The sequence below is a fragment of the Sesamum indicum genome, linkage group LG1 (assembly GCF_000512975.1).
Source record: "Sesamum indicum cultivar Zhongzhi No. 13 linkage group LG1, S_indicum_v1.0, whole genome shotgun sequence".
NCBI lineage: Eukaryota > Viridiplantae > Streptophyta > Magnoliopsida > Lamiales > Pedaliaceae > Sesamum > Sesamum indicum.
This window is the reverse complement of record NC_026145.1, coordinates 1,300,223-1,322,969: the sequence shown is the minus strand read 5'-3', so window position 1 is coordinate 1,322,969 and position 22,747 is coordinate 1,300,223. Positions and strand designations below refer to the sequence as shown.

At 35.2% G+C, this 22,747-nt stretch overlaps 4 protein-coding genes across 5 annotated transcripts; 2 read left to right on the top strand and 2 right to left on the bottom strand.

The window, feature by feature from the left end:
• Positions 2,639–5,864, top strand: LOC105167513 (cytochrome b-c1 complex subunit 7). Its single transcript, XM_011087315.2, has 4 exons — positions 2,639–2,916; positions 3,027–3,184; positions 4,343–4,390; positions 5,419–5,864. The coding sequence occupies exons 1-4, from the start codon at positions 2,820–2,822 to the stop codon at positions 5,485–5,487; spliced, it is 372 nt and encodes a 123-aa protein (XP_011085617.1). The 5' UTR covers positions 2,639–2,819; the 3' UTR covers positions 5,488–5,864.
• On the top strand, positions 7,869–10,442 carry LOC105167438. The gene is made up of 3 exons (XM_011087197.2): positions 7,869–8,254; positions 8,815–9,312; positions 9,666–10,442. The coding sequence occupies exons 1-3, from the start codon at positions 8,182–8,184 to the stop codon at positions 10,202–10,204; spliced, it is 1,110 nt and encodes a 369-aa protein (XP_011085499.1). The 5' UTR covers positions 7,869–8,181; the 3' UTR covers positions 10,205–10,442.
• LOC105167299 (transcription factor APG-like) lies at positions 10,564–14,602 on the bottom strand. 2 transcript variants are annotated; one of them, XM_011087072.2, is made up of 7 exons: positions 14,156–14,600; positions 13,314–13,409; positions 12,263–12,328; positions 12,085–12,150; positions 11,337–11,870; positions 10,864–10,970; positions 10,564–10,762 (listed from the first exon to the last, which is right to left on the bottom strand). In XM_011087072.2, exons 1-7 carry the CDS (start codon positions 14,465–14,467, stop codon positions 10,723–10,725), a joined length of 1,221 nt encoding a protein of 406 aa, XP_011085374.1. In that variant the 5' UTR covers positions 14,468–14,600; the 3' UTR covers positions 10,564–10,722. The 2 variants fall into 2 exon arrangements, with proteins under 2 accessions (XP_011085374.1, XP_011085297.1); XM_011086995.2 differs by having other exon boundaries at positions 10,735–10,970; positions 14,156–14,602.
• LOC105167220 (boron transporter 4-like) lies at positions 16,549–20,742 on the bottom strand. The gene is made up of 14 exons (XM_011086878.2): positions 20,697–20,742; positions 19,863–19,974; positions 19,656–19,738; positions 19,328–19,514; positions 19,100–19,238; positions 18,837–19,002; positions 18,587–18,753; positions 18,148–18,321; positions 17,967–18,062; positions 17,754–17,870; positions 17,351–17,667; positions 16,917–17,193; positions 16,698–16,822; positions 16,549–16,603 (listed from the first exon to the last, which is right to left on the bottom strand). Exons 2-14 carry the CDS (start codon positions 19,964–19,966, stop codon positions 16,558–16,560), a joined length of 1,998 nt encoding a protein of 665 aa, XP_011085180.1. The 5' UTR covers positions 19,967–19,974; positions 20,697–20,742; the 3' UTR covers positions 16,549–16,557.

The window sequence follows — 22,747 nt, the reverse complement described above, 5'->3', positions numbered from 1 at the left end:
ATACTCTTTGTTATGGTCTATTTAGATAAATTGCCAATATCTTTTACAAAATTAGACATACACCCCTGAACACTTCAAAATTATTTATACAAATTACTCTTATTTTTTAAAAAAATTATATATACACCCCAAAAAAATATCAATTTATTTTTTATTATGAGGGTTAATTTCAATAATTAGCATAAAAAAATATAATTTTTTTCTTTTTTGTTTGTTTTATTTTTATGGAATATTTTCTTGTTTCATAAAGTTTGTGTTGTACCAAAAAAAAGGTGTGGGCAACATTCTTTTGTGTTATTTTTTTGGAAAAATTATATTTTTGGTCCAAACGATAGAGGTATTGTGTTTTCGGTGCCACGGCTTAAGACACAGCACATTTGATTTAATAAAATAAAAAATTATAGCATTTTTTGTCCGTAAAATAAAAATGGACAAAATGCATAAAACCCCCATGTGTCTTAAAAAGTCCACAAAATAAGCCCTCTTGTTATGAGAATAGGCTAAAAGCCTCCCTGTATTTTGTAAAACTCAGCTCAATCGTCCACTCTCCGTTAAATCCAACTAACGGTGTTTATTTTTTTAAAAATAACCATTATACCCTTATTTATTATATATTATTTCTTATATTAATAATCGTTGGATCTTTTTTGATCAAATACTCATCATTAGATCTAATTAATTAATCTTAATCGTTAGATTTTAAAAAAATAAAAGGTTTAAGTTCAATAAATTATTTAACTTATATTATATATAAATAATTTAAAATTTTAAAATATATTATTATTATATATTTAAAAAAAAAACTAACTATCCACCCTACCCCCATAGCCCCCCTCCCTCCCTCCCCCCCAATTTTCGCCACCGAGGCTAAAATTATTAAAATCATCGTATCTCCATAAATTTTTTACCAAATTGAGTGAGGCCGGTCTCGTTAGAATCGTCTTGAAGAGACGAGTCTGATGGTGGTGGTCTGAGACCGAGATTCGACAAACATGTTCGGATGTCGTGACTTGAGCCCACTCTCTATAATTGACGAAAATTCAAATTGAAGGTATGAAAATGTTCGTCTTGAAGAAAGAATTCTAATGGTACCATTGGCCATCGAAAATTCATCCGGACGGGGCCAGAAACGTATTTCTAAGTTTCCGACGAAAAAAGGGTGAAAATCGCAGTTTTTTCTTTTTTATTAATTTTAATTATATTAATTAAAATATATTTTAATTAATTAAGAATATTTTAAATAATTATAATGATTAAATATTTTGGCTAATTAATAATAATTAATTAAGAATATTTTAAATAATTATAATGATTAAATATTTTGGCTAATTAATAATAATTATTGTAATTAAATATATATATTTTAATTAATTAAAAATAATTTAGATTTAATAATTAACAATTATACAATTATTTGAATTTAAATATAATTTAATTTAATATTTTAATTTAAATTTAATATGGCAAAATATAATTTATTTTTTAAGGTGAGAAATTACAAAATGAACACAAAAAATAAGCCAAAAAGTCATTTGTATATTATATAGACCCATAGAGGGGTATTTTAGTCCAAAATATCGTTAAATATGAACCTAAATCGTAAAAAATGACTACCAAACGCAGTAGACACATGTCTCCTCCACTTCCCGTTAGTTGCTAACTGAATGAGAGTTTTTTGCTGACTAAAATAAAACAGGAATGAGGTTTTAGCCTATTCTGAAAATAAAAGGATATTTTTGCATATTTTTTAAAACAGAGGGAGGTTTTATGCATTTTGTCCAAATAAAAAATTGTGGCATATTTGGTCTCATTAGACTAGAAAATGTATCATTTTTATCCCAATTGCTACAACTTTTAAGTTTATGAGATCAAATGTGTTAAACTCGTAAATTGTAGGATCAAAAGTACAACAACTTCTATTATATGGGAAAGTGCAATTTTTCCTAATTTCTTTACCTTTTTTGGGGGAAAAAATGCAAGCAACCTCCTTGTGATATCTCAAAATGAGCAAATTACCCCCTTATGAAAAAATAAATAGCGATTTACCTCCTTATATTTTTTTAAAATAGAACAATTTACCCTCCTATGATTTTTAAAATGAAGCATTTTATCTCCCTATATAAGGAGGTAAATTGTTTCATTTAAAAAGTATAGGGGATAAATTGCTATATTTTTTTCATAAAGAATAATGTACTCATTTTCAATATCACATGTAGATAAATTACTATTCACCCCTTTTTTTGGTATAAGGAAAAGGAAACTAACATTGCAATCCTTATGTTCCTAAGATATATCATTTGAGTCCCAATCACAATTCAAAAATCATAGATATACCTATTAATTGGAGACTTTTATTTTAAATGTTGCTGTATCTTTCTATTTCATATAACATATGCGTACCATGTGTATATATTATCTATTTTTTTATAATTTTTTTTGCTTATTTTTAAAATAAAATGGGATTTTTAATTGAGCTTTTAAAATACAGAAGGTTTGATGCTATTTGGTCTTTTTTTTTAAAAAAAAAACAAAAAAGAAAGAGAGAAAAAATAAAGTCAATGTGGAACCGGTTGCGCTGCAGTGTGCTTCAGTGCTGTTCTAACAATTCTCTACTACTTTAGCTAAACCTCGCGTTCACATTTCCACCCACCCTAGATATCGCGAAACGGCTATATGAACCAAAGTCGCAAATCATCAAAACACGGACGGCACCAAACATAGTAGAATAGAGAGGAAGAAAATCAGAATTGAGGGGTAAGATCGTAGGAGATAGTGTGAGAATTTTCGCTTGTGAGTTTTTGAAAAAGAGGAAATCAACAATGGCAGCAGCTCTCTCCAAATGGCTTGTGGACCCGAAGCGCAACCCTCTCGCTGCGCTCCACATGAAAACCCTATCCAATCGACTCAGTAAATACGGTATGTATTATTCGTTATACATTTGTGTAAGTTAATGTGTGTGTGTGTGTGTGTGTGATTGACGAGATTGGTTTGGAATTTGACTTTTTAATTGTTTGATGTGAAATTAGGGCTTCGTTATGACGATTTGTACGACCCGATGTACGACCTGGATGTGAAGGAGGCGCTGAATCGGCTGCCGAAAGAAGTTGTGGATGCGAGGAATCAGCGTCTTAAGCGCGCCATGGACCTTTCAATGAAGCATGATTATCTTCCGGAAGATCTTCAGGTGAATATGTAATTACAATGAAATTGTTTATATTTCTGTTTAGGCAAACACGCCCATCTATTAGGATTTATAAAGCTGTTGCATCCAGAGATATTTGGATTTATAAGTGATGAAGAAATATCGGTGACGGAGAGGAAGCTGTGTGTACGGATGTGTATACTGTATCTGGATGTATGTTGTTGTGCGTCCCCCTCTCTCTTTGTAATTTGGTGTTTGTAAATGTGGATTGTGGAGTTATGTGCATCGGACTTAAGTGGGATTTGAAAGAAAATGGTTGTGGGACTGAATTACCTTCAATACACTAACAGGCGCATAACTGAAATCTTTCTAAAACTCAAGTCGGAACTAGTGTGTATAGTACCCCAAAAGCTTCTGTTTATAAAATTTTAACGCAGTAGATAAAAATGATCTTGCCTATTTGGTGAGTATTTTTTCTCAATAATGCCAATATTAATTTTGTGCTGCTATTCTTCCTTTTCTTTTCATTCGGTCACATCTTGGTGGCTATAGCTTGCACCATAGTGCTCCATGTTGAAAACTTGGTATTCTCAATGATTCATGCTTGGTTCACCCTGACTGCCAACCCTTTATGGGAACAAAATTAAATAAAAAATAGTGCGGAAAATTGTATTCCAAGTAAGATTCAATGGAGGGACAGAAATTATGTTGGTTACACTCTACACCTGGCATCTAAATTTTCTACAGGGAAAATAGTTCTAACAGCAAGCATCACTTGTGAGACTGGGTTTCTACGGCTCACGAGATTTTCATTTGAGGCCTTTGTGCTCTCCTTTTTACTTGTACACAGTATTTTGGTTCTCACGTGTTATGTTTAGGCTTTTTTGCCTGGTAAGTGGCTTGCTCATTTGTGGATTTTGGGTTTTTTTTTTTTCTATTATTATTATTATCAAGTATACACTCGCTGTAGTGGATTGTAGAACCCATTTGCCTTTTGCTTTTGAGTTTTTCTTGGATTCTTAAGTTTATTCCATGCAGCACGCTGTCCTCATTTCACTTATAGCAACTCAAATATTTTTGCTACATTCCCCCAGCAGATGCTTTCAGTGTAATCTAGCATCGTTGTGTTCTGCCCATTTTAGAGCAAGATCTAGACTTCTCAGCATGCAGTTTATTTATTTTCACCTCTTCTTTACGCAGGCTATGCAAACACCATTTAGGAGCTATCTGCAGGAGATGTTAGCTCTTGTAAGTGCCTTTATCACTATGTTTCATTACCGAAACCGTGGAACTATCATTTAAAGGACCAATTATTTGTTCTTATGATGCGAGTTCCATAATGGCTGTTCAACTATAAATCTACTGCTGTTAATTGGTTGATACTTTCTGTCATTACTAGATATGCCTATTTTTGTAATTATATGCCTTGGATGTATGAGCGGGCATGTCATTAAATTTCTTTATCAAGCTCATTCACCATTCCAAGAATGCATCAAACTGAATTTTTCCTGTCATTGAAATTTCAAGAACTTTTGTATTGTGTCTATCAGCGATCTTGGGCTACTGTTTTGTGCACATGGTTTTACAATATTATTGTGAGTAATGGCATAATGCATTGTTTTAACCTTGGTGTCAACTCATTGTACTTTTTTAGGACTGCCAATATTATGTAATTCTACCCCTTAAATTGCAAAGTTCTGCTTATCTTGTTAAGTGCAGTAAGTGACTGGGAGGCAGCTGATTTTTAATTAGTGCCCCAGTTGTTTTACATATTTGTCCACTACTTGATGTCGCTTGACTTTTTAGACCCCAAATTTTCTTCGCTCGAGCTAACTTATGAACTATGAACTACGTTGCCTTTCTGCTTTCTTTGGTATGGAACCTAAAAGCAATTTTGTCCTGTAATAATGATGCCACTCCGATCATGACTAGTGCTTGCTTGAGCTGATATCATGCAATGCACCTAATCCTTGGTACAGGAGATTGATGCTAGATTGTACATGGATAGTTTTAATCTGCTGAACTTGGGAAATTAGTTCTTCTATTATTATGAAAATATGATTTTGCAACCTGAGATTCACTTTTACCTTTAGTTTTCCCTGAGTAGACCATGGAAGAGGTGTGGATAGCCGGATCTTAATTGCCAATGGCTTTTTGGGCCCTGCTATTTATGCTGCATATGGTTTTTAATGTGCTCTACAGTCCGAATATTTGTTCTTTTCATTTATCATCTTCTTTTTGAAGTATTTATCTATTTGTTCATGATGTTTGTGCAGATCAAGAAAGAGAATGCTGAGCGTGAAGCACTCGGTGCTTTGCCCCTTTATCAGCGTACCATTCCTTGAGTGGATCTCTCTATCCATGCTGGGGCGGCCTGTGATTGAACTACACCTCATATATCATTTAATAAGGGCAAGTAATGCAAGTCCTTTCTGAGTATAGACTATCATGTTTTTTTCTGAATCTTGCGTCCAATTGTTACTAATGAGCAATAGTCTCTTCCTTATTGTTTAGTTTTTCACCTTTTCAATGTAATGTCTACGGGCAATGATTACATATAGTGTGCTGTATGTCGGTTGCATCTCATCATAAGATATCCGCATTTATGGTGGAATCCAAACATTTCAAATACCAGAAGCCTGCCTTATCCTTTATACGTATGTGTATGGAAACGTGGTATCTTCTTTCTTCTTTATCTTCATTTATTATGGGCTTACATGGATTTCCTTAATAGTCAACTATCTACGTTTTGATGCCTTCTTAGCTCTTTCTTTTAGCTGAAAATGCTTGTGTGATTCATCGCATCAGTATTGTTATACTATTTGGATGAACAGTCATGTCATGGCTTTTCTCTCAGGAAACTATATCAGCACTGTAAGGCTGCTTTCGGACCCGTGATTTTTCTTATGCAAATTTGTACTTGTGTCAAGCTTTTCCTTTTAACATTTTTGCTCACTGACAATGGGTTTAGGCCCGGTTACCCTTTTTGGCAAAATACCTACTGGGATTGAATGGCAAAGGGACGTGAAAAGGTAATGGGTATCTTCTATCTTCTTTCCTTCTTAACTTTTACTAGTCGGTCGAATTACAATACCCGACCCGGCCGACAACTACGAGTTCATATCATGTGCTTGGAGAAAAGTTTGGTTTTGAATGTTGATGTACCATAAGGGGGTCTAGATTTTGGAGTTGTCCTGGTGAAATATAGACATGTCATCTGGCGGTGGCTTACTTAAATTAAGGAGAACTGTTTCTTCATTCTTGTAATTAGAGACCACCTCCCTCTTTATTTCTTGAAGCTGTGTCATAAATACTATGCTTCAGTCCATGGATTCTCAATTTTCCATGGCCATAATAGTTATCCAATTAAATATTAAAGACTCACATACGAACAATATGTTTAGTTAATTTAGTACAATAATAATAATCTATGAATGTGAAATCAATCAGAATTGAAGTTTATTAATAATTTTACATCAAGGTTGTATTTGAAATCTTTCGTGACAAATCTTTTGAATATGTTTGGATAATTCTAAATGCAAAGAATTTTAAATCTAGTTTTGATAAATCTGAATGGACTTTAAATTCCTTTCAAATGGAGTCATTTAAATTTTTTTACTCAAATTCTTCTTTCAAATTCAAACACACCATGAGGAATTGATATTTGTCATCTCAAAACAAGTATTTCATTTGCGATATAGACACCAGTTAGCCAAATTTTGTGAATGAATGAACTACAAAATGAACTGAAGAGAGAGGGAGCTGAGGTTGAGATTCTTTGTCGGTCCACATTACAATTATGAAAATTCGATCTGGCCCACAAGGCTTCAAACAGACCCGAAAACAAGCCATGATGTGTAGACACATACTCCCTAAAATGGACCCTAACTCTTTATTGGGCCCTCATGGCATGTTTCTCCCACATAATAAATACTAATTCCCTTACCAATATCTGTTCTCTGTAACATACCTAGAAGGTTAATTGGTCTTTTCATTCTACTTTCTAATATAAAGCTTGGTAATTTAGGATTGAGATTTCCAATCTTGTCACAAAGTTTATATTTCTCTCCATCTTAAAAATTAATTTTTATCCCATCAAATTTTCTATAATATAAACTACTACGTGGCGGGTGAATGCAACGTTAAAAGATTAGATCTATTGTGATAATAAAACATTTCAATTATGATTAAAAGATCATATCGCTCAGCAGTAGACATGTTATTTTAACAAAATAAAAAATATTTAGGACAACTACAAGATAATTTGAAATAATGTAAGATATTATAACTTTTTGAATTAAAAATGCTGGGGTCTGTCTATTTACAAGAAAATGCTGAGCTCTATGCACTTATCTATTTCATCAGAATGTGGACATTTTGGCTTCACACACTCGTGAAAAGAGTGATTTAGGGCAAGTCTTTGACAAAAATGCGACTTTCACTCAAACAAGCACATGTATGTATGGGCTATCAGACCACAATTCGTTTTTCTGTAATTTATCTCTCGTTTATGGAGTAGCAACTTTCAATTCTTCATCAATTTACATAAAGGAAAAGAGAAAGGGAAGTTGATAAGTATGACATATTAGGGAGAGATAAAAGACTATTTAGCCCCACCACTCATGTCCAGTCTATTAGCCAATCATGTCATGGGTGCTCTGCACCGTCTTTGGGAAGTGAAGTTTGAGACCCATGTGGCTACGGACAGTTCTTGTCATTACCTCGTCTTCACCCCTACACACATTTTTCCCTAAATAGAACACAGTTACTATGTAAAACTCAAGAAAATGGGGGACAAAGACAAACTGGTCCTCAATGATCCCATATGAAAAACTACAGACTGTATGTTTAGGGGCAGCAGCGTTATATCACCAAAAAAACAAGCCCATTCTTGAACCTTGTCATGCATAAAAGGACCCTTTCTCCGTCCTACTTCAAACCACAGCTCCAAAACAAGAAACAAAAGAAAAATGAAAAACAACCCATAGCTTCTCTTTCATATTCTGTGTGTTCAAGAACCATACAGCAGTGAATCAAGAATGGAGGGCTTCACTCTTTTGTCGGTGTTCTTGTGTTTGTCCACTTGCCATCTTGTCTTTGCCTTGAGAGATGGTAAGTTCACAACTTTGGTGTTTCTTGTTTTTACCCCGCTTCTTTTTTTGTTTTGTAGTTTGGATTTCATCGGTTTTCTCAGCTCCCGTTTTGGTTGAAGTCTCATTTAGTTCAGTTTCTTGACCAAAGATGTGATCTTTCTGCATAATGTTTGAAAATGTTGCTTGGCTGGAGAATTCTGAACTATGTAACGAAATGATAAGGAGTGAGATTTTAAAGGTTGTTTCTTGGCTTATGCTGCAAGTGATACACACTCATTGTTCTTTGTCACGAACCTGTAAACTTTCAAGAATGACTAAGCATAATGGAGAAAGGATTATGTTAGATCAGCATTGAATCTAGCTAGCTACATGGCGATTACAAGATATCTGTGCTGTCTGCGATAGCTAGAAGATTAGGACTGTCTGAAGCAGAAACATTTGAATTACATGATATGTAGTTGTCATAATGTTGAGCAAGCACTTTCTGTGCTCATGGTATTAGTTTATGCACTCTTGGAAAGATTTATTCTTGAGATCTGCTACTTGGTATATCAAAGACACTGTATACACCTAATGCAGGGCTACTAGACAATGGCAACTTTGAGCAGGCTCCCAAGGCCTCGGAACTCAACGGGACCATCGTGCTCAAACCCAATGCCATACCAAAATGGAGAGTTTCCGGCTTTGTTGAATACATTAAAGCCGGGCAAAAGCAAGGCGACATGCTTCTAGTTGTTCCAGAGGGATATGCTGCAGTCAGGCTAGGAAACGAGGCCTCAATTAAGCAATCGTTGAATGTGAGTAAAGGAATGTACTATTCGTTAACGTTTAGCGCTGCCAGGACCTGTGCTCAAGAGGAGAGGTTGAATGTGTCCGTTGCACCAGGCTTTGGGGTGCTCCCGATTCAAACTTTGTATAGTAGTAACGGTTGGGATTCGTACGCCTGGGCATTCCAAGCAAATCACAGTGTGGCTGAGATACTAATTCACAATCCAGGAGTAGAGGAAGATCCAGCATGTGGACCTCTGATTGATTCGATTGCTATTCGGGCTTTATATCCACCCAAAGCAACTCGTGGTGAGCCTCTGGTTATTCTCTGTTTACTTGTTGTTTGCTTAGATACATTAGCTACAATTATTGAGGACTCTTATCAATTATGTTATTAATGGCATACGAGTAGTGAATGCTCTGAACTAGAAATGCACGTTTTACTGCCTCTGGCTACTGTTCCCTTTATTGATCTGCCGTAAAAATTCAATGATTTGCATGTGCAAGTGACTATAATCCAGTAGTACTGGCATCAGTTAAAGAGATTCTTTACTCTGAAGCATGATTCCTGTTCATTATCCCTGCCCGGCTAGCAATAGCATTATCTTCACCAAATTGTGCTCGGACCGTTCTTGGTTACGATGTATATTTTTGCTATGCAGATAACCTGCTGAAAAATGGAGACTTTGAAGAAGGACCATACGTATTTCCCAACACGAGCTGGGGAGTCCTCGTCCCACCTAACATTGAGGATGATCACTCACCGCTACCCGCCTGGATAGTTGAATCTCTCAAAGCCGTAAAATACATTGACGCAGCACACTTCTCAGTCCCACATGGCCAACGAGCTATCGAGCTTGTCGGTGGGAAAGAAAGTGCTATTGCACAAGTAGCCAGAACGATCATTGGCAAGACTTATGAGCTTACCTTTGCCATTGGAGACGCTAGCAATTCTTGTGAGGGTTCGATGATCGTCGAAGCATTTGCTGGGAGAGACACCGTCAAGGTTCCTTATGAGTCCAAGGGCAAAGGTGGATACAAACGAGCCGTGCTGCGTTTCGCGGCCACTGCTGCTCGAACTCGAATCATGTTCTTCAGCACGTACTACCACATGAGGAGTGATGACTTTGCTTCGTTATGTGGTCCTGTGGTTGACGACGTGAAGTTGCTGAGCGTACATAAACCAAGGCGGATGGCCTGACCAGACAAAACTCGAATAGGGTCATCTTGTATGTTATCTTTACTTGCTACTATAGTACTTCAATGCCTTCCATACAAACCTTAGTTTTAGTCTACATATAAAGGAGTGTGATTTTATCATCAGATTCCATATCCACCAGAACAAATGCAGAGATACAAGTTATAGGGATGTGAAGAATGCTGTATTCACAGTTATTCAATGGCAGATCTGAATGTTAAAAGTTACTTTATCCCTTACAGTAATGGTCCCTTCGCTTATTAAAGATGCACAAAAATGAGAAAATTGCTATTAAAATGCACAAAAAACATCTATACCAACTGAATGAATAAGATGGATAGTACAGTGGAAAGACATCATTTTTACCCAACAAAGCACAAAAGAAAAGGAGAACAAGAACAGAAACATCTGAACATATGTTTGTCCTTTTTCTTGATAACACATTCAAGAAAGGGAGGAAAACATGACTTTGAGATATCAAGGCAGGCAATTTCCACCAACCTAACATCGTTTTCCAGAATTTAGAAACAGTCTCCCAACTTTGCTGTCTCACTGCTTGCCCTGCAGCAACATTCTGTAGTTACAACCAAAATTACAGAAGAACAGGGAGGATGGAGTTCGTCATGTGCTTGAAATGGAGAAAATGGGAAAAGAAGAACAACCATTCACTAGATCCATCGTGGCTAGTAGACCTGTCATCCTCAATGAAACAAGGCCGAATGACTTGACTTGGTAGCACTCTTGCTCTCGCTCCTCCTTCCTTAAATTGCTAAAGAATTACAAAATTACGTGTTCAGACATTTGGGCATCAAGATGTTTGATTAAGTAATGCATTTTTCCTGCTTCAGTCTCTTGTTTTCCTAGGAGTACTGCTGTTCTGGCTTCATCAAACTTATGCACAAGCACACATGCACTAATGAACGTAAAGGATTCAATGGAGAACGTTTTAACTTCAGACGATGAGAAAAAAAAAATGATTATGTATATAATGTTGCACAGAAAGGGATTCAATCTGAATCAAAACTGATTCATTCTGATAAACAGCAAGAGTATTGAAAGAACAGCTTGTGGTAAAAACTTATGCAATAGCTTATTGCCATCATCCATCTCCCTGCAATAAACGACTAAAACTTACTCCCTCAAGACTGCAGGACGAGGGTGAACCGACCTCGCCTGTCACAGGGACATGACACGACTCGCTCTTACTGCTCATTGCACATTGAGACGACGGACTACTACCATCTAACGCTGTTGCTGTACATTGGGATCCAGGAGTAAAAACAGCAGCATACATCGGCCGCAAATCCATGCTAGAACAAACGAAGGGCGACGATCCCAAAATGTTTACCGGATTATGAGCTGCTTCTGATATTCCAGGCAATGAAGATGGACTAGATAATGCCAACTGTCTCATGGCAAAACCAGCTGAGGAAGACAGGCCGGATATTCCCATTCCCAATCCACAGCCGATTCCAGCTCCCGGCTCCCCTGGAACGGCGTGCAGGATAGGAGGAAAACTAGGAACCTGCAATCCTTGACCAGCTCCCGGTCCCCCTGGAACCGCGTGCAGGATAGGAGGAAAACTAGGAACCTGCAATCCTTGATGCTCTGGCTGCGGCGTCATTGTCGGAGAGCGGAGCATAGAGAAACCTGCTCCCATTGACATCATCTGGTGTTTCCTCAAAATGATAAAATTTACATGGCAACAATAAGGATATTCATATGGAACAGTAGAGAGACAGTATGTGCTGACAGACAGACAAACATGCACAAACAATTGTATCATTTTCATACAGCCATATGAATACAATATAAGCAACAACACCATCATTTGTATTAACATGTGTGAATTGCAGAAGATAATTTGTAGGTAAAGAAGGTACCTGAACATGATACTGTAATGTCTTTATATACTTTATGGCATCATCCAGGGTGGATGCTTTGTCTCTCTTGAAAAAATGGAGATTTTTTCATGTTAATTAGGAGAAATACAACCTTAACAAAATTTGCAAGAATTTTGAGGTAATAATAATTATAAGTATATAGAACTAGGAAGTGAACCTTATTACAGTTGGGAATCAGTTCCTGGAGAGTTTTCATCTTTTCTTTCAGTTTTTGCCTCCTCAACTGTTGGTAACATATTACAAAAAAAAATTAGTAAACAACTCTAACATACTAACCATACGACGAGGACTGTCGATCAATCACATTATCGTATAATGCAACCTCGTTTATCACTCCAACATCTACGTGTCAGCTTTCTACCCCATGTTGGAACAATCAATGCCCAACTCACATTCTTTCACAAGAATCATTCAGCCCAGATTCATAAAGAATTGGATTCTTGATTTCTTTCTTTGGTGCTGTTTCCACGCACATATAACTATGTGAATCGCAGGTTGGTTTCAGATTTTTTCAACTCCGAATTATTCATCAAGAAACATTGGATTTTCAGGTCATAATTACGACATCTTCAGCCTTGTTCTAATTATTCCTTTCTTCCTTTGTGTAATAATTATGCTTCTCTGTCCCTTTCGTGTTTCCAGTTCTGAATATATAGTTTTTTTTTTGGCTAAGTTAAATATTATATTAATGCTGAATTAATTGATATCTTCGTGTAAGTTTCTTTCTTCCTAATTGGAAATACATAATATAATTAATCTGCTACTAGAAATCATAAAATAGTTAACAACAAAAACTAGGTTAATTAATTATGGTGATGATATAATTACTTCTGGGTTTTAATTAGTGTATTAAATAATTTGCTAATTATTGATGTTGTCTCCAAGGACACAAGTACTGTTTTGCTGATTTTATAAACTCTACTAAATTGTTTTCTAAAATTTTAAAGGGTAAATTATAATAGGGTGTCATAAGATTTGTCATATTTATAAATAATTCATCGTTGTTTGGAAATTACAAATATCTCCTCAGAATTATAAATTTTTAATAAATACTTCTTATGACAACTCAGGTATTTATAAATATAGCAAACATTAAACCAAGTTCATTGTAATTTACTCTATTTTAAAATAAGATGATTAGAATCTCATAAGCATTTTTTTTATAAAATTTATACATATGCTTGTTTTGTGTATGTATATATACTGACCCTTTCATTGAGGTTATGTACTTGAGTGGAACGCGCTCTCTTTTGCTGTCTGCACTCGCTGCCTGTCTTGGAATCCTCTTCTGTGCCTCCATCTTCCTGCACACAATCACCAGGATATATATCTTCTAAGACAATGTGAAAATCAGAGCTACTTACATATATATATATATATACATGCCCACTACATCACTCACAGTTTGACAATATTGACATGCTGCTAATCAGATAGTAAGTATAACAATACTGGTAATATGATTGTATGAGCGCAGCCCAAGTGGATTGATCGGACAAGAATGTTGTGTCTAAATTCATAACTAGCTGGTGATCAACCATGTATATATGTACACCCCAATAAAAAGGAATTCTACACACAATCAATGGACACCCTTCTGGCCAGAAGGACGATTCTAGCTCAAATTGAGGCCGGCAGCGGATCCCAAACCAATCATGTGGCAAGTGTATTGATCACAATAGTGTTTTTTGGTCGTGTACTACGTACGTACCTGGATGGAGATTAAGTAATTCTCTAGCAAGAACGGGTCGAGTTTGAGCAATCCAAGCCAAGTACGTAAGTATGTCCACTTGTTATGCGGTGGGTTGGTCCAAAACCCAGTCCGTTTTAGACAAGAATTTTTCGTTGTACATCAATTACGATGGATGTTACTCGAGAGGTTTGATCTGACCATATTACTTTTTCCCACACATACCAGTTATGTCTGTCCATATACATGATGATGCAACGTCATCTCTAGGATATATAGCATGTATGATAAACCCACACTGATAAAATACTACCAATTAAAAAATTGCAAGGAAGAATAGAATAGAATTAATTGACTCACATGTCCTTCAATATCTGTTGTTTGCAAATAATGGTGACGAGAATCGGAAGCGTGGTGGGTTTTACTACTGCCAGCTTCTCCCTTGATCTTCTCCACCGCCACCACCCCATGCACGACCGCCGGCGGAGGAGGAACCTCACAACTTGGCGGCTGCTCATCCTCATCCTGAACCCATAAGCTCTGCTGATCACAACTCAGGGGAATGCCGCCGTAGTTCATATTCGATCCCGTCCCCCGATTCTCATCATATTCATACGACTTCTTATTCCCTGCAGCAGCAACAGGCGGCCTGTCCTCGTCTGCGTCTCTCATTCTTGATTCTTGTAACTAAATTCGGTGATGGTTATGACCTTTCAAGTGTCCGAGATATATATATATAGTAGTTGCTGGCCTTTCAAGCTTTGCTTTCTCGAATCTTCTTTATTACAAGGTGGTAATTAAGTGTATATATGTAATAAGTGCCAGTTTACCCCTGCAAACCATTCAGTGTATTCAACTGTTTCTTGGGGTAAAATGGTCATGAGGGGAAGTTCCAATCCATCTATCCATATAGGGCAAGGGATGGATGCTTATGCCCTCTTCCTCTAATCCAAATTAATTTTATATATAATTTTGTTCTGTTCCATCCCAGTTCGAATCTTTTATTACAAAACGGTACTACAGTTAATCCACTTAATTATGTGTATTAAATTTTAAAAAAAATTGACCAATCACATTATTATGTTAAGAATAGTGATTATTGGCAAGTAAGCGGTGGGAAAATAGAGGGAGACAGATGTCAGGCAGGCGTGGAGACGCCCACCTGGTGCAAAACTGGCGGTTTCATGCAGCGACCACGTCCCTCATACGTCGCTCACGGAAAACCCTTAATTCCCTGTCTGCCACCCTACCCTCTCTTTCTCTCTCTTTTACCTTTCTAATATTAATGTAATAATACTTGTTGTTGCTCTATGTCTATGTACATATATACCTCGTATTTGAAGCACCCTTTTTTATTTTTATTTTTTCTAATGATAGTCACACGTGGCTTTTCTAATTAAATATCGGGCAGGAAAGTTATATGACCTTTAGTAAAGCTAGATTTTAGTGGGGAAAAGTACAAGTTAAGGCACAAACGACCCAAAAATTTAATTTTAAAAGCTACAAAGAGGCTTATGTCAACTGAGAGTAGAAGAAGTTGGGTGAACGAAGAACTCACATGTTATTGTAAAAGAAGGGCGTATTTGAGGACTTAAACAATATTAATTCATGTAAAAGATTTTACAATTGTGGGGATGTTATAGGCGGGTGTTATTATTTTTTCATTTGGCAAGATCCACGTGTAGAAGATAAAGTGTTGTTATACTTGGATCGAGAAGAAAAGTGGAAAGCATGAAAAAAGATATTTAAAATCATTTCACATCAGTAAATTAAAAAGAAAAAAAGAATTCAGGATATGATAGTAAAATTAAAAATATAACATTTTCAAAAAAATAATATAAATAAACACAAAATAAAATTTAAAAAAAATAGAAAAATAGACCTTAAGAATATAATATGATCAATTTTATTAAAAAAAAGTAGGGGACTTTGTAAATTCTATTTTAGTATTGAATGTTTTATATATTATATTTTACTTCTTGTTCTGATACAAAATCATTAAATATAATAATTATTAAATACAAAATGCAAAAATTCTATTTTAAGGAATATTATCAATTAAATTTAGAGGTGAACAACAAATAATAAATTAAATGGTTTTCTCATCAATTTAAATAATTATTACTAATTCTTTGAAAAAAAACTATATATTAATTAATGACTCAATAATAGAAATATAAATAAAATTATGAGTTAAATATCTTTAGTAACTAATAAATTTTATATTCAAATCCAAAAATGTATTGTTACACGTGCAATAATAGAAATATAAATAAAATTATGAGTTTAATATCTCTAGTAATTAATAAATTCTATATTCAAATCTAAAAATGTGTCATTACACTTACGTTGCACGTGATATTTTCTAATTTATATACACTGTCAGAAGCGACAATTCATATACTGTAGTTAAACACGGCACACTGGTCCGACATGAGTTGAGCCTCTACATCTACTAGAAAGAAAACAAGTGATATATAAAGCACAATTTCAACTTAAAAAACAACATACAATCACAATTATTTACGTCCCGTCTGTCTAATTCTCCTACCTAATGAACTTTGAAGATAATCTTGATCAATTATGGTCGTTTTTCTTTCCCTTGGCGACCTGTATCTTGAAATGCAGACAACGGTGAGCTTATGCGGCTTCCTGCAGCAAACTGCGCGATCCTTCCCAATCTTGGTCGAGAAAACAATAGTTAACCTCCTATCTGCAGATTTTCCTTTAGGCTGTTTTTCCCCTGCATTTTCTTGACAATTTCATTGCAAGTGATCCACTTTTGGCAGTAGATCCTTCTGAGATAACCTGCATATCATCGGAAGATTATAATCCATTTACATAGGCAGAACTTGGACAAGCTAAGATACAGTCATGGTTATGAGTGATGAGGGGAAATTGCCTGTCTCGGGAGTTCATCGACCTGTGCTTCAATTCACCTCTGTGGGTCGTCATCTCGTCTAGTATTTCAGCATCAGTAAACTCGTCGGAACTCTCACCGCTATCATCATCAGGTGATTCGCCGTCCTGTTTTCATAACATGAAAAAACGAGTAGATGTAATGTGTTTGCAGTGTTTTCCATGAGTATGATAAGAATAGGAGGACAAAGAGTTAATGTACCCTCTTAGATGGACTCCTCCTAAATGGATTTCCGATAATTTCTTCGTACTCAGCTGCATCCAGTTCCTGAAGATATTGAGGTGGAAACACCTTTGGGAGAAGGTGCTCTCTTATGCTTATCAGAAGGAAAAAAGGCAGTGGAAACAATATTCCAGCAATGGGTATCCAGGTTATTCCAAAACACACCAAGAGGTAGACTAACTGAAACAGTGTGAATGAGGTTATGTATTTGAAAGGGACTGACTCCACAAAGGAAGCATGGGACTCTTGAAGGACTCTGTCAAAGGAAGAAGCCCGTGTTAGTAATTGATCAGAATGAGATCGTCGGACTTAGTTCTTACACACGTTAACACAAATCCGTTCAGATTTCTTGAATTGGCAAACCAAAACTAGTTTAGTACACAGATAAGGCCAAGGAATATGAAAAGGCTTACTTGAAACGACGACGAGGAGGAACAAGGAGCAGCAGCATCCTCTCCCAGAACTGATTACCTGGGAGGCTTTCGATGCCCATGTAGGCGAAGTATCCCCATAAAACCGAGGTTGGTATCATCTTGATCACAGGCATAGCGCAGATAGCAAGCCCCACAGCTACGGATTGCAGAAAGTTGCTGACTCTTTGCTCGTTTACTCGAACGGGCAAGTGGAGATCAATACACTTTTCAGGATCAAATTTGCCATTTGATTCTCCTTCGTTGTCGTGTTTCACGACAGCTTCCTTCAAGTCTGCCAACTCTTTCTCCACAGCTTGCTGCGGAACACGGAAGTTATGTATTAGCCTACATTAAAGCTGAATTTATGAATATAAGAGAGAGAGAGAGAGGCAGAGACGCTTACTGATGGAGCACTGTCCATCTCAACAAACACAGTGTGCATTCGTCTATAGATCTCTGAGTGGCTGACTTGCTCTTTCATGCCCTCTTTTGCACACTTAACCATTTTATCCCGAATCACCTGCAGAACCGATAAAATATTATCTCTTAACCTACTCGACTCATATAGATGGAAAGACAATGCAAAATAATTTCTCCAGAATCATGCGCTTCTTACCTGCTTCTTAAGGACTGCGAGACTCTTGGTATGCATCGGAGATTGTGGAAGCACCCCATTCGAAGGAGGAAGTCCAAGTAATCCGCAGATTAAAGTCTGAGGTCGCAAAACTTAGGAATTTTAGTGGAGGAGAAAGAGAATCAGAAGTTATAAGAAATGCTCATCAACTTCAATCCTGTACCATGACCCCCAGCAACAAGATATCATAGTGGTAGGCAGTTGGTTTTGTCAGGTTGAATTCACTCTGTTGAGCCAGCTGCGAAGCTACACTGTGATCAAAAAAGTATAGACCTGCAATCATCAGGGCTGGTATAATGGCAGCAAAAATATACCCTGCCGGTACCTTTCCCATGTCCTGCAAGTTCATGAGATGAAAGAATCTTGACCTTTAGTATGTTTTATCATTTCGGTCTCAAACTACATCAGATGGGGTATCATTGTTGCCTGGGAATATAATGCAGGTGGAAAACGAGAAAGACTCTTGAGAAGAATATAGATTAACAGAACTAAAAGATATTCTAGGCCGCATTTCAGCTCCTGAATGAGATAATGAGGTCTCAAACATATGGAGATGAACAACCGTAGACAGAGTTTGAAAGATACAACCAGTGGATAAGTACCTTAGCCACCGTCCAATGGTACATTGATGAAGAATCCCAAGGAAGAGCACTGTTCAGCCTCCTGGGTACTCCAGAAGGAATTTTGCTCGGTACGCTGTAAGATATTGCAGTCCATAGCACAACCATCAGTGGAACCCCGTAGTCTGCAATTATACTCCGAAGCCAGCCTGCGCAGATAGCGCAAAAGGTTGAATTGTTGAGAATGTTAGATTTTTATTGAGGTTGTCAATACAATAAAAACATCCCATACCTGTACCATAACGCCAGGACCTAGCTTCTCTGCTCTCCAGGGACATGATAAGCACACCAATAGTGAATATAACTGCGAGTAACCCATTAATATAAAGCCATTCAAAATGATATATCTCTTCTGTGGCATTTTCACCTTCTGGCATGCTAAATTCACTGATCACACCCTGTGATTCAATACTACTAGTTTATAAACACAACTCCAAAAAGGTTAGGATAACAAGGAGCAGGATAAAGATAAGAAAATACAACGGAAAAAATTACCCTGATGGCCTCCTGAATGAAAAGAACTGTGATTAACATGCCAAAAAGTTCCCCTGCCACCCTTGTAAATCGAGTGATAACGGTACAAGCGTTAAAAATAGCTAGAAGAAACAGCATCAAGGCCGTCCAGAAACAGACCCTGTTTAAGTAAAAGAAATCTTGTGTACATATTAAATACATCAAAAAGGCCACCTGACTTTCTAACTGATCAAGTTGAGTTTTGCTTACCACCCGACCCATGCTAAATACAGTTCTTTTCCTATCCTGCTCTTGGCAAAATCATATAAGTAGTGGTACATTATAATGGTTGGTTCTGCAACTCCTAGAATCAACAACGGCTGCCCACCGAAAACCGCTTGGATGACCCCACAGATAGCGGTAGAAGCAAGTGTCTCAACAGGGCTTAAGGTCTCCTCTATTATGGAAATTTTCAAAAACATCAATTTCTGTTCGTAAGATCAAATTACTTGGGAATACATACTTCTCTAATAAGTTCATCATTTGCGAAACATCAAAGGTAAAGATGAATATAATGGATTTGTAGTTTAAGAGTGACCTGTATCCCGACTCAATTGCTCCCCAAAGGCGATTACAGGAACAGCAGAAGCAAAGAAAATGTATGCTGTTGGAGCCAAAATCCTGAAATGGTGAATGAAGCCAAAGACAAATATTATTGAGCTGCTTAAGTTCACCTCAGAAACGATGTTTACAATATAGATATATATGTATATGCTTTCCTGGAAAAAGAACAAAAAGGCAGCACCTTGCTCCAGAGCCACATGTATCAACCCAATCATTTTTGTAGCATGCCAGCCTAGCTTTAAAATCTTTAGTAACTCCCGCTAATGGAGCATTCGGGTTACCCATTTTGCTGGCTGACAATCAAGATAAATAAACAAGTGAATGGATTCTAATTAATGCATTTATGTCAAAGAGTCTGCAAACTGAGATTGGTTGCATATATATTTCATTAATGTTTTAAGATTGCTAGAATAATGATGACAATGAACGCCATAAGCACAACGGAACCATGATACTGCCCTGCTTATACCATAAAAAGCAGTCACCGAAGTAGGAAAAACAAGACAGCATGTACTAATCAGATAACATTAATCAAACATGGTACACAACACGATTAGTATAGATAAGGTGAGGCGAAATTTTGTTGCCAGTATCCAATCCACATACTCCAAATCATATTTGCCATTTAGATTCCAAGAATCCCAAAGAATTCAAAAACAAGAAAAAAAGAGCTATATTTCAGATTCCATATCTTGGTAGTGAAATGGGATCTTTTCAGGTTCCATAGAGTCAATTTTCTTGAATGAAAAAACATAGATACAAATCATGTATTCCTAGAAATGAACATACATATGAAACAGTTTTGGCCTTTAAAGAGAAAAATCAAATGTTACCGCATACATTGTTCAAGAGCATGAAAAAACAAACATAACGAACACAATATCCATCTACTCTCTCATGCCAATAATATCTCAAACAAAACCTAAAAACCAAGAACCGCCACATATTGAAATGTATGAACAATAACTGCATGACATGTGAAATATTTCGAAAAAAACGGGCATTAGAAACCTACAAGAAAGTTATCAAAAATTCAAGAAAGAACTCAATGTGGGTCATGCATGATCTGATTGAAAAAAAAAAAAAAGTTGTTATACAAGATTTATAAAGGAATAGAAAGCTCTCCACCTCTTTTTTATTCTGGTTTCCTCGCTTCTATCGGAGAAGAAGCGGAAAGAAGCATGTTTTTAATCGTTTCAAGTACGTCTATTGCTTTTGTAATTTTTGTTATTTATACGAGATATATAAGATTAGGCCAAGATCATTTTTGTTTCTTTAATAATTTTCATTATTTGTGCGGTAAATATAAAATTAAGCCACTGGAACTCAGTCTCATTAATATTCCAATTCTAGATCAATGTTGTCTATCTACAATGTATTGTATGGAAACATGAGATTAAATGCAATTTACCCCCTGTATTATGTAAAATGAGCAATACCCCCTATAAAAAAAGAATTAGTAAATTATCCCCCTAGCAATGGTTTAGATAGGAGAATAATTTGCTTCTTTTTCCAAAAAACACAGGGAATAATTTATTATTTTAATTTTTAGATGGGGTTTTTTTATCATTTCTTATATCACAGGGGGTAAATTACATTTTTTTCTGGAAACATGATAATAACGAATCACATTATGGGACATGAAAAATCATTCGGTCCAATCATTTAGTGCCAAGTAACCAAAGTTCCATACCACTATTTAGTTTTTAAGCTAACATCAACAAATTCATATACATTATATCAAATATTTATTTACAAAAAAAATATCAAAACGTATTAAATTGTTGATTAAGCTTGTTTTTGGATAATATAAATCAAAATATAATATTTTAATATCATCAAAAACTAAAATATGATATATTGACTAACCAATTCTAATATATGGTGAATTTTGAAATAAATGCATTTTGTTATAATGTACATAGAAACTATAATGACAAAATTCATATGAACTATATCAAATATTTATTTACAAAAAAATTATCAATTATACTAAATTATTGATAATCTTGGTTTTAGATAATATAAACTAAAATACATAGTTTAATGTCATCTAAAACTAAAATCTGATATTGACTAATAATTCTAATATATAGCTAATAATTGCATTTTTTAGTAATGAATATTGAAATTATAATAATAAAATTCATATGCATTCTATTAAATATTTATTTACAAAAAAAAATATTAAAATATACTAAATTATCGATTAAGCTTGTTTTAGATAATATAAACCAAAATACCATATTTTAATATCATCTAAAACTAAAATATGATATATTGGCTAACAATTTTAATATATGGTGAAGTTTGAAATAAATACATTTTTGTTGCAGTGGATATTAAAATTATAACGATAAAATTCATATGCATTATATTAAATACTTATTTATAAAAATTTATCAAAATGCATGTACTAAATATTGATTAAGTTTGTTTTTAGATAATACAAACTAAAATACCATATTTAATATCATCTAAAACTAAAATATGAGATATTAACTAATAATTCTAATTTAAGGTGAATTTTGAATATTTATTTACAAAAAAAAATATCAAAACTTACTAACTTATGTATTACTTAAGCTTGTTTTTAAACAATATAAATAAGAATACTGTATTTTATTATTATATAATATTAAAATATGAGATATATTGACTAATAATTCTAATATATAGTAAATTTTGAATATAAACTTGATATAATATTGAATATGTACTTAAATAATATTTATAAATACAAAATTTAAAAAAAAAATGCTCGCGAGCTCATGAATTAAAGAATCAAGCTCGAGCTCGAGCAGGCTCGACTCAAACTCGAACATGCAGTCGGTTTGCAAGCTCATCTTGCCCCTCTAGGGGCCACTACATTTAAGGGGTATGAACAATCTGGTCTATTTTAAAATTAAAAGTGTTTGAAAACTTAAAGTTGAAAATAAAAGAAAAGGTTGAAATTTGAGTAATTGAAAAAATAATTTAATATTTATATTTTTAATGATAAACTATACAAAAGTTGGTAAGAAGATGCTTATAACTTTTAACTTAAATCAACTTAATTTAAATTAA

Bases quoted from the DNA above. Each gene is read 5' to 3' on its own strand.
- LOC105167299 (XM_011086995.2), bottom strand. From the start codon at position 14,467: ATGAGAGACGCAGACGAGGACAGGCCGCCTGTTGCTGCTGCAGGGAAT. The intron at 12,329-13,313 runs GTCAGTATATAT...TGTTACCAACAG, and splicing joins TACATAACCTCAATGAAAGG to TTGAGGAGGCAAAAACTGAA. The intron at 12,151-12,262 runs GTTCACTTCCTA...CATTTTTTCAAG, and splicing joins TGATTCCCAACTGTAATAAG to AGAGACAAAGCATCCACCCT.
- LOC105167220 (XM_011086878.2), bottom strand. From the start codon at position 19,966: ATGGGTAACCCGAATGCTCCATTAGCGGGAGTTACTAAAGATTTTAAA. The intron at 18,322-18,586 runs GTACTTATCCAC...ATGAACTTGCAG, and splicing joins ACCATTGGACGGTGGCTAAG to GACATGGGAAAGGTACCGGC. The intron at 16,604-16,697 runs GCAATTTCCCCT...GATGATATGCAG, and splicing joins TCGATGAACTCCCGAGACAG to GTTATCTCAGAAGGATCTAC.
- LOC105167438 (XM_011087197.2), top strand. From the start codon at position 8,182: ATGGAGGGCTTCACTCTTTTGTCGGTGTTCTTGTGTTTGTCCACTTGC. The intron at 8,255-8,814 runs GTAAGTTCACAA...CACCTAATGCAG, and splicing joins TGTCTTTGCCTTGAGAGATG to GGCTACTAGACAATGGCAAC. The intron at 9,313-9,665 runs GTGAGCCTCTGG...TTTGCTATGCAG, and splicing joins TCCACCCAAAGCAACTCGTG to ATAACCTGCTGAAAAATGGA.
- LOC105167513 (XM_011087315.2), top strand. From the start codon at position 2,820: ATGGCAGCAGCTCTCTCCAAATGGCTTGTGGACCCGAAGCGCAACCCT. The intron at 3,185-4,342 runs GTGAATATGTAA...TTCTTTACGCAG, and splicing joins ATCTTCCGGAAGATCTTCAG to GCTATGCAAACACCATTTAG. The intron at 4,391-5,418 runs GTAAGTGCCTTT...ATGTTTGTGCAG, and splicing joins TGCAGGAGATGTTAGCTCTT to ATCAAGAAAGAGAATGCTGA.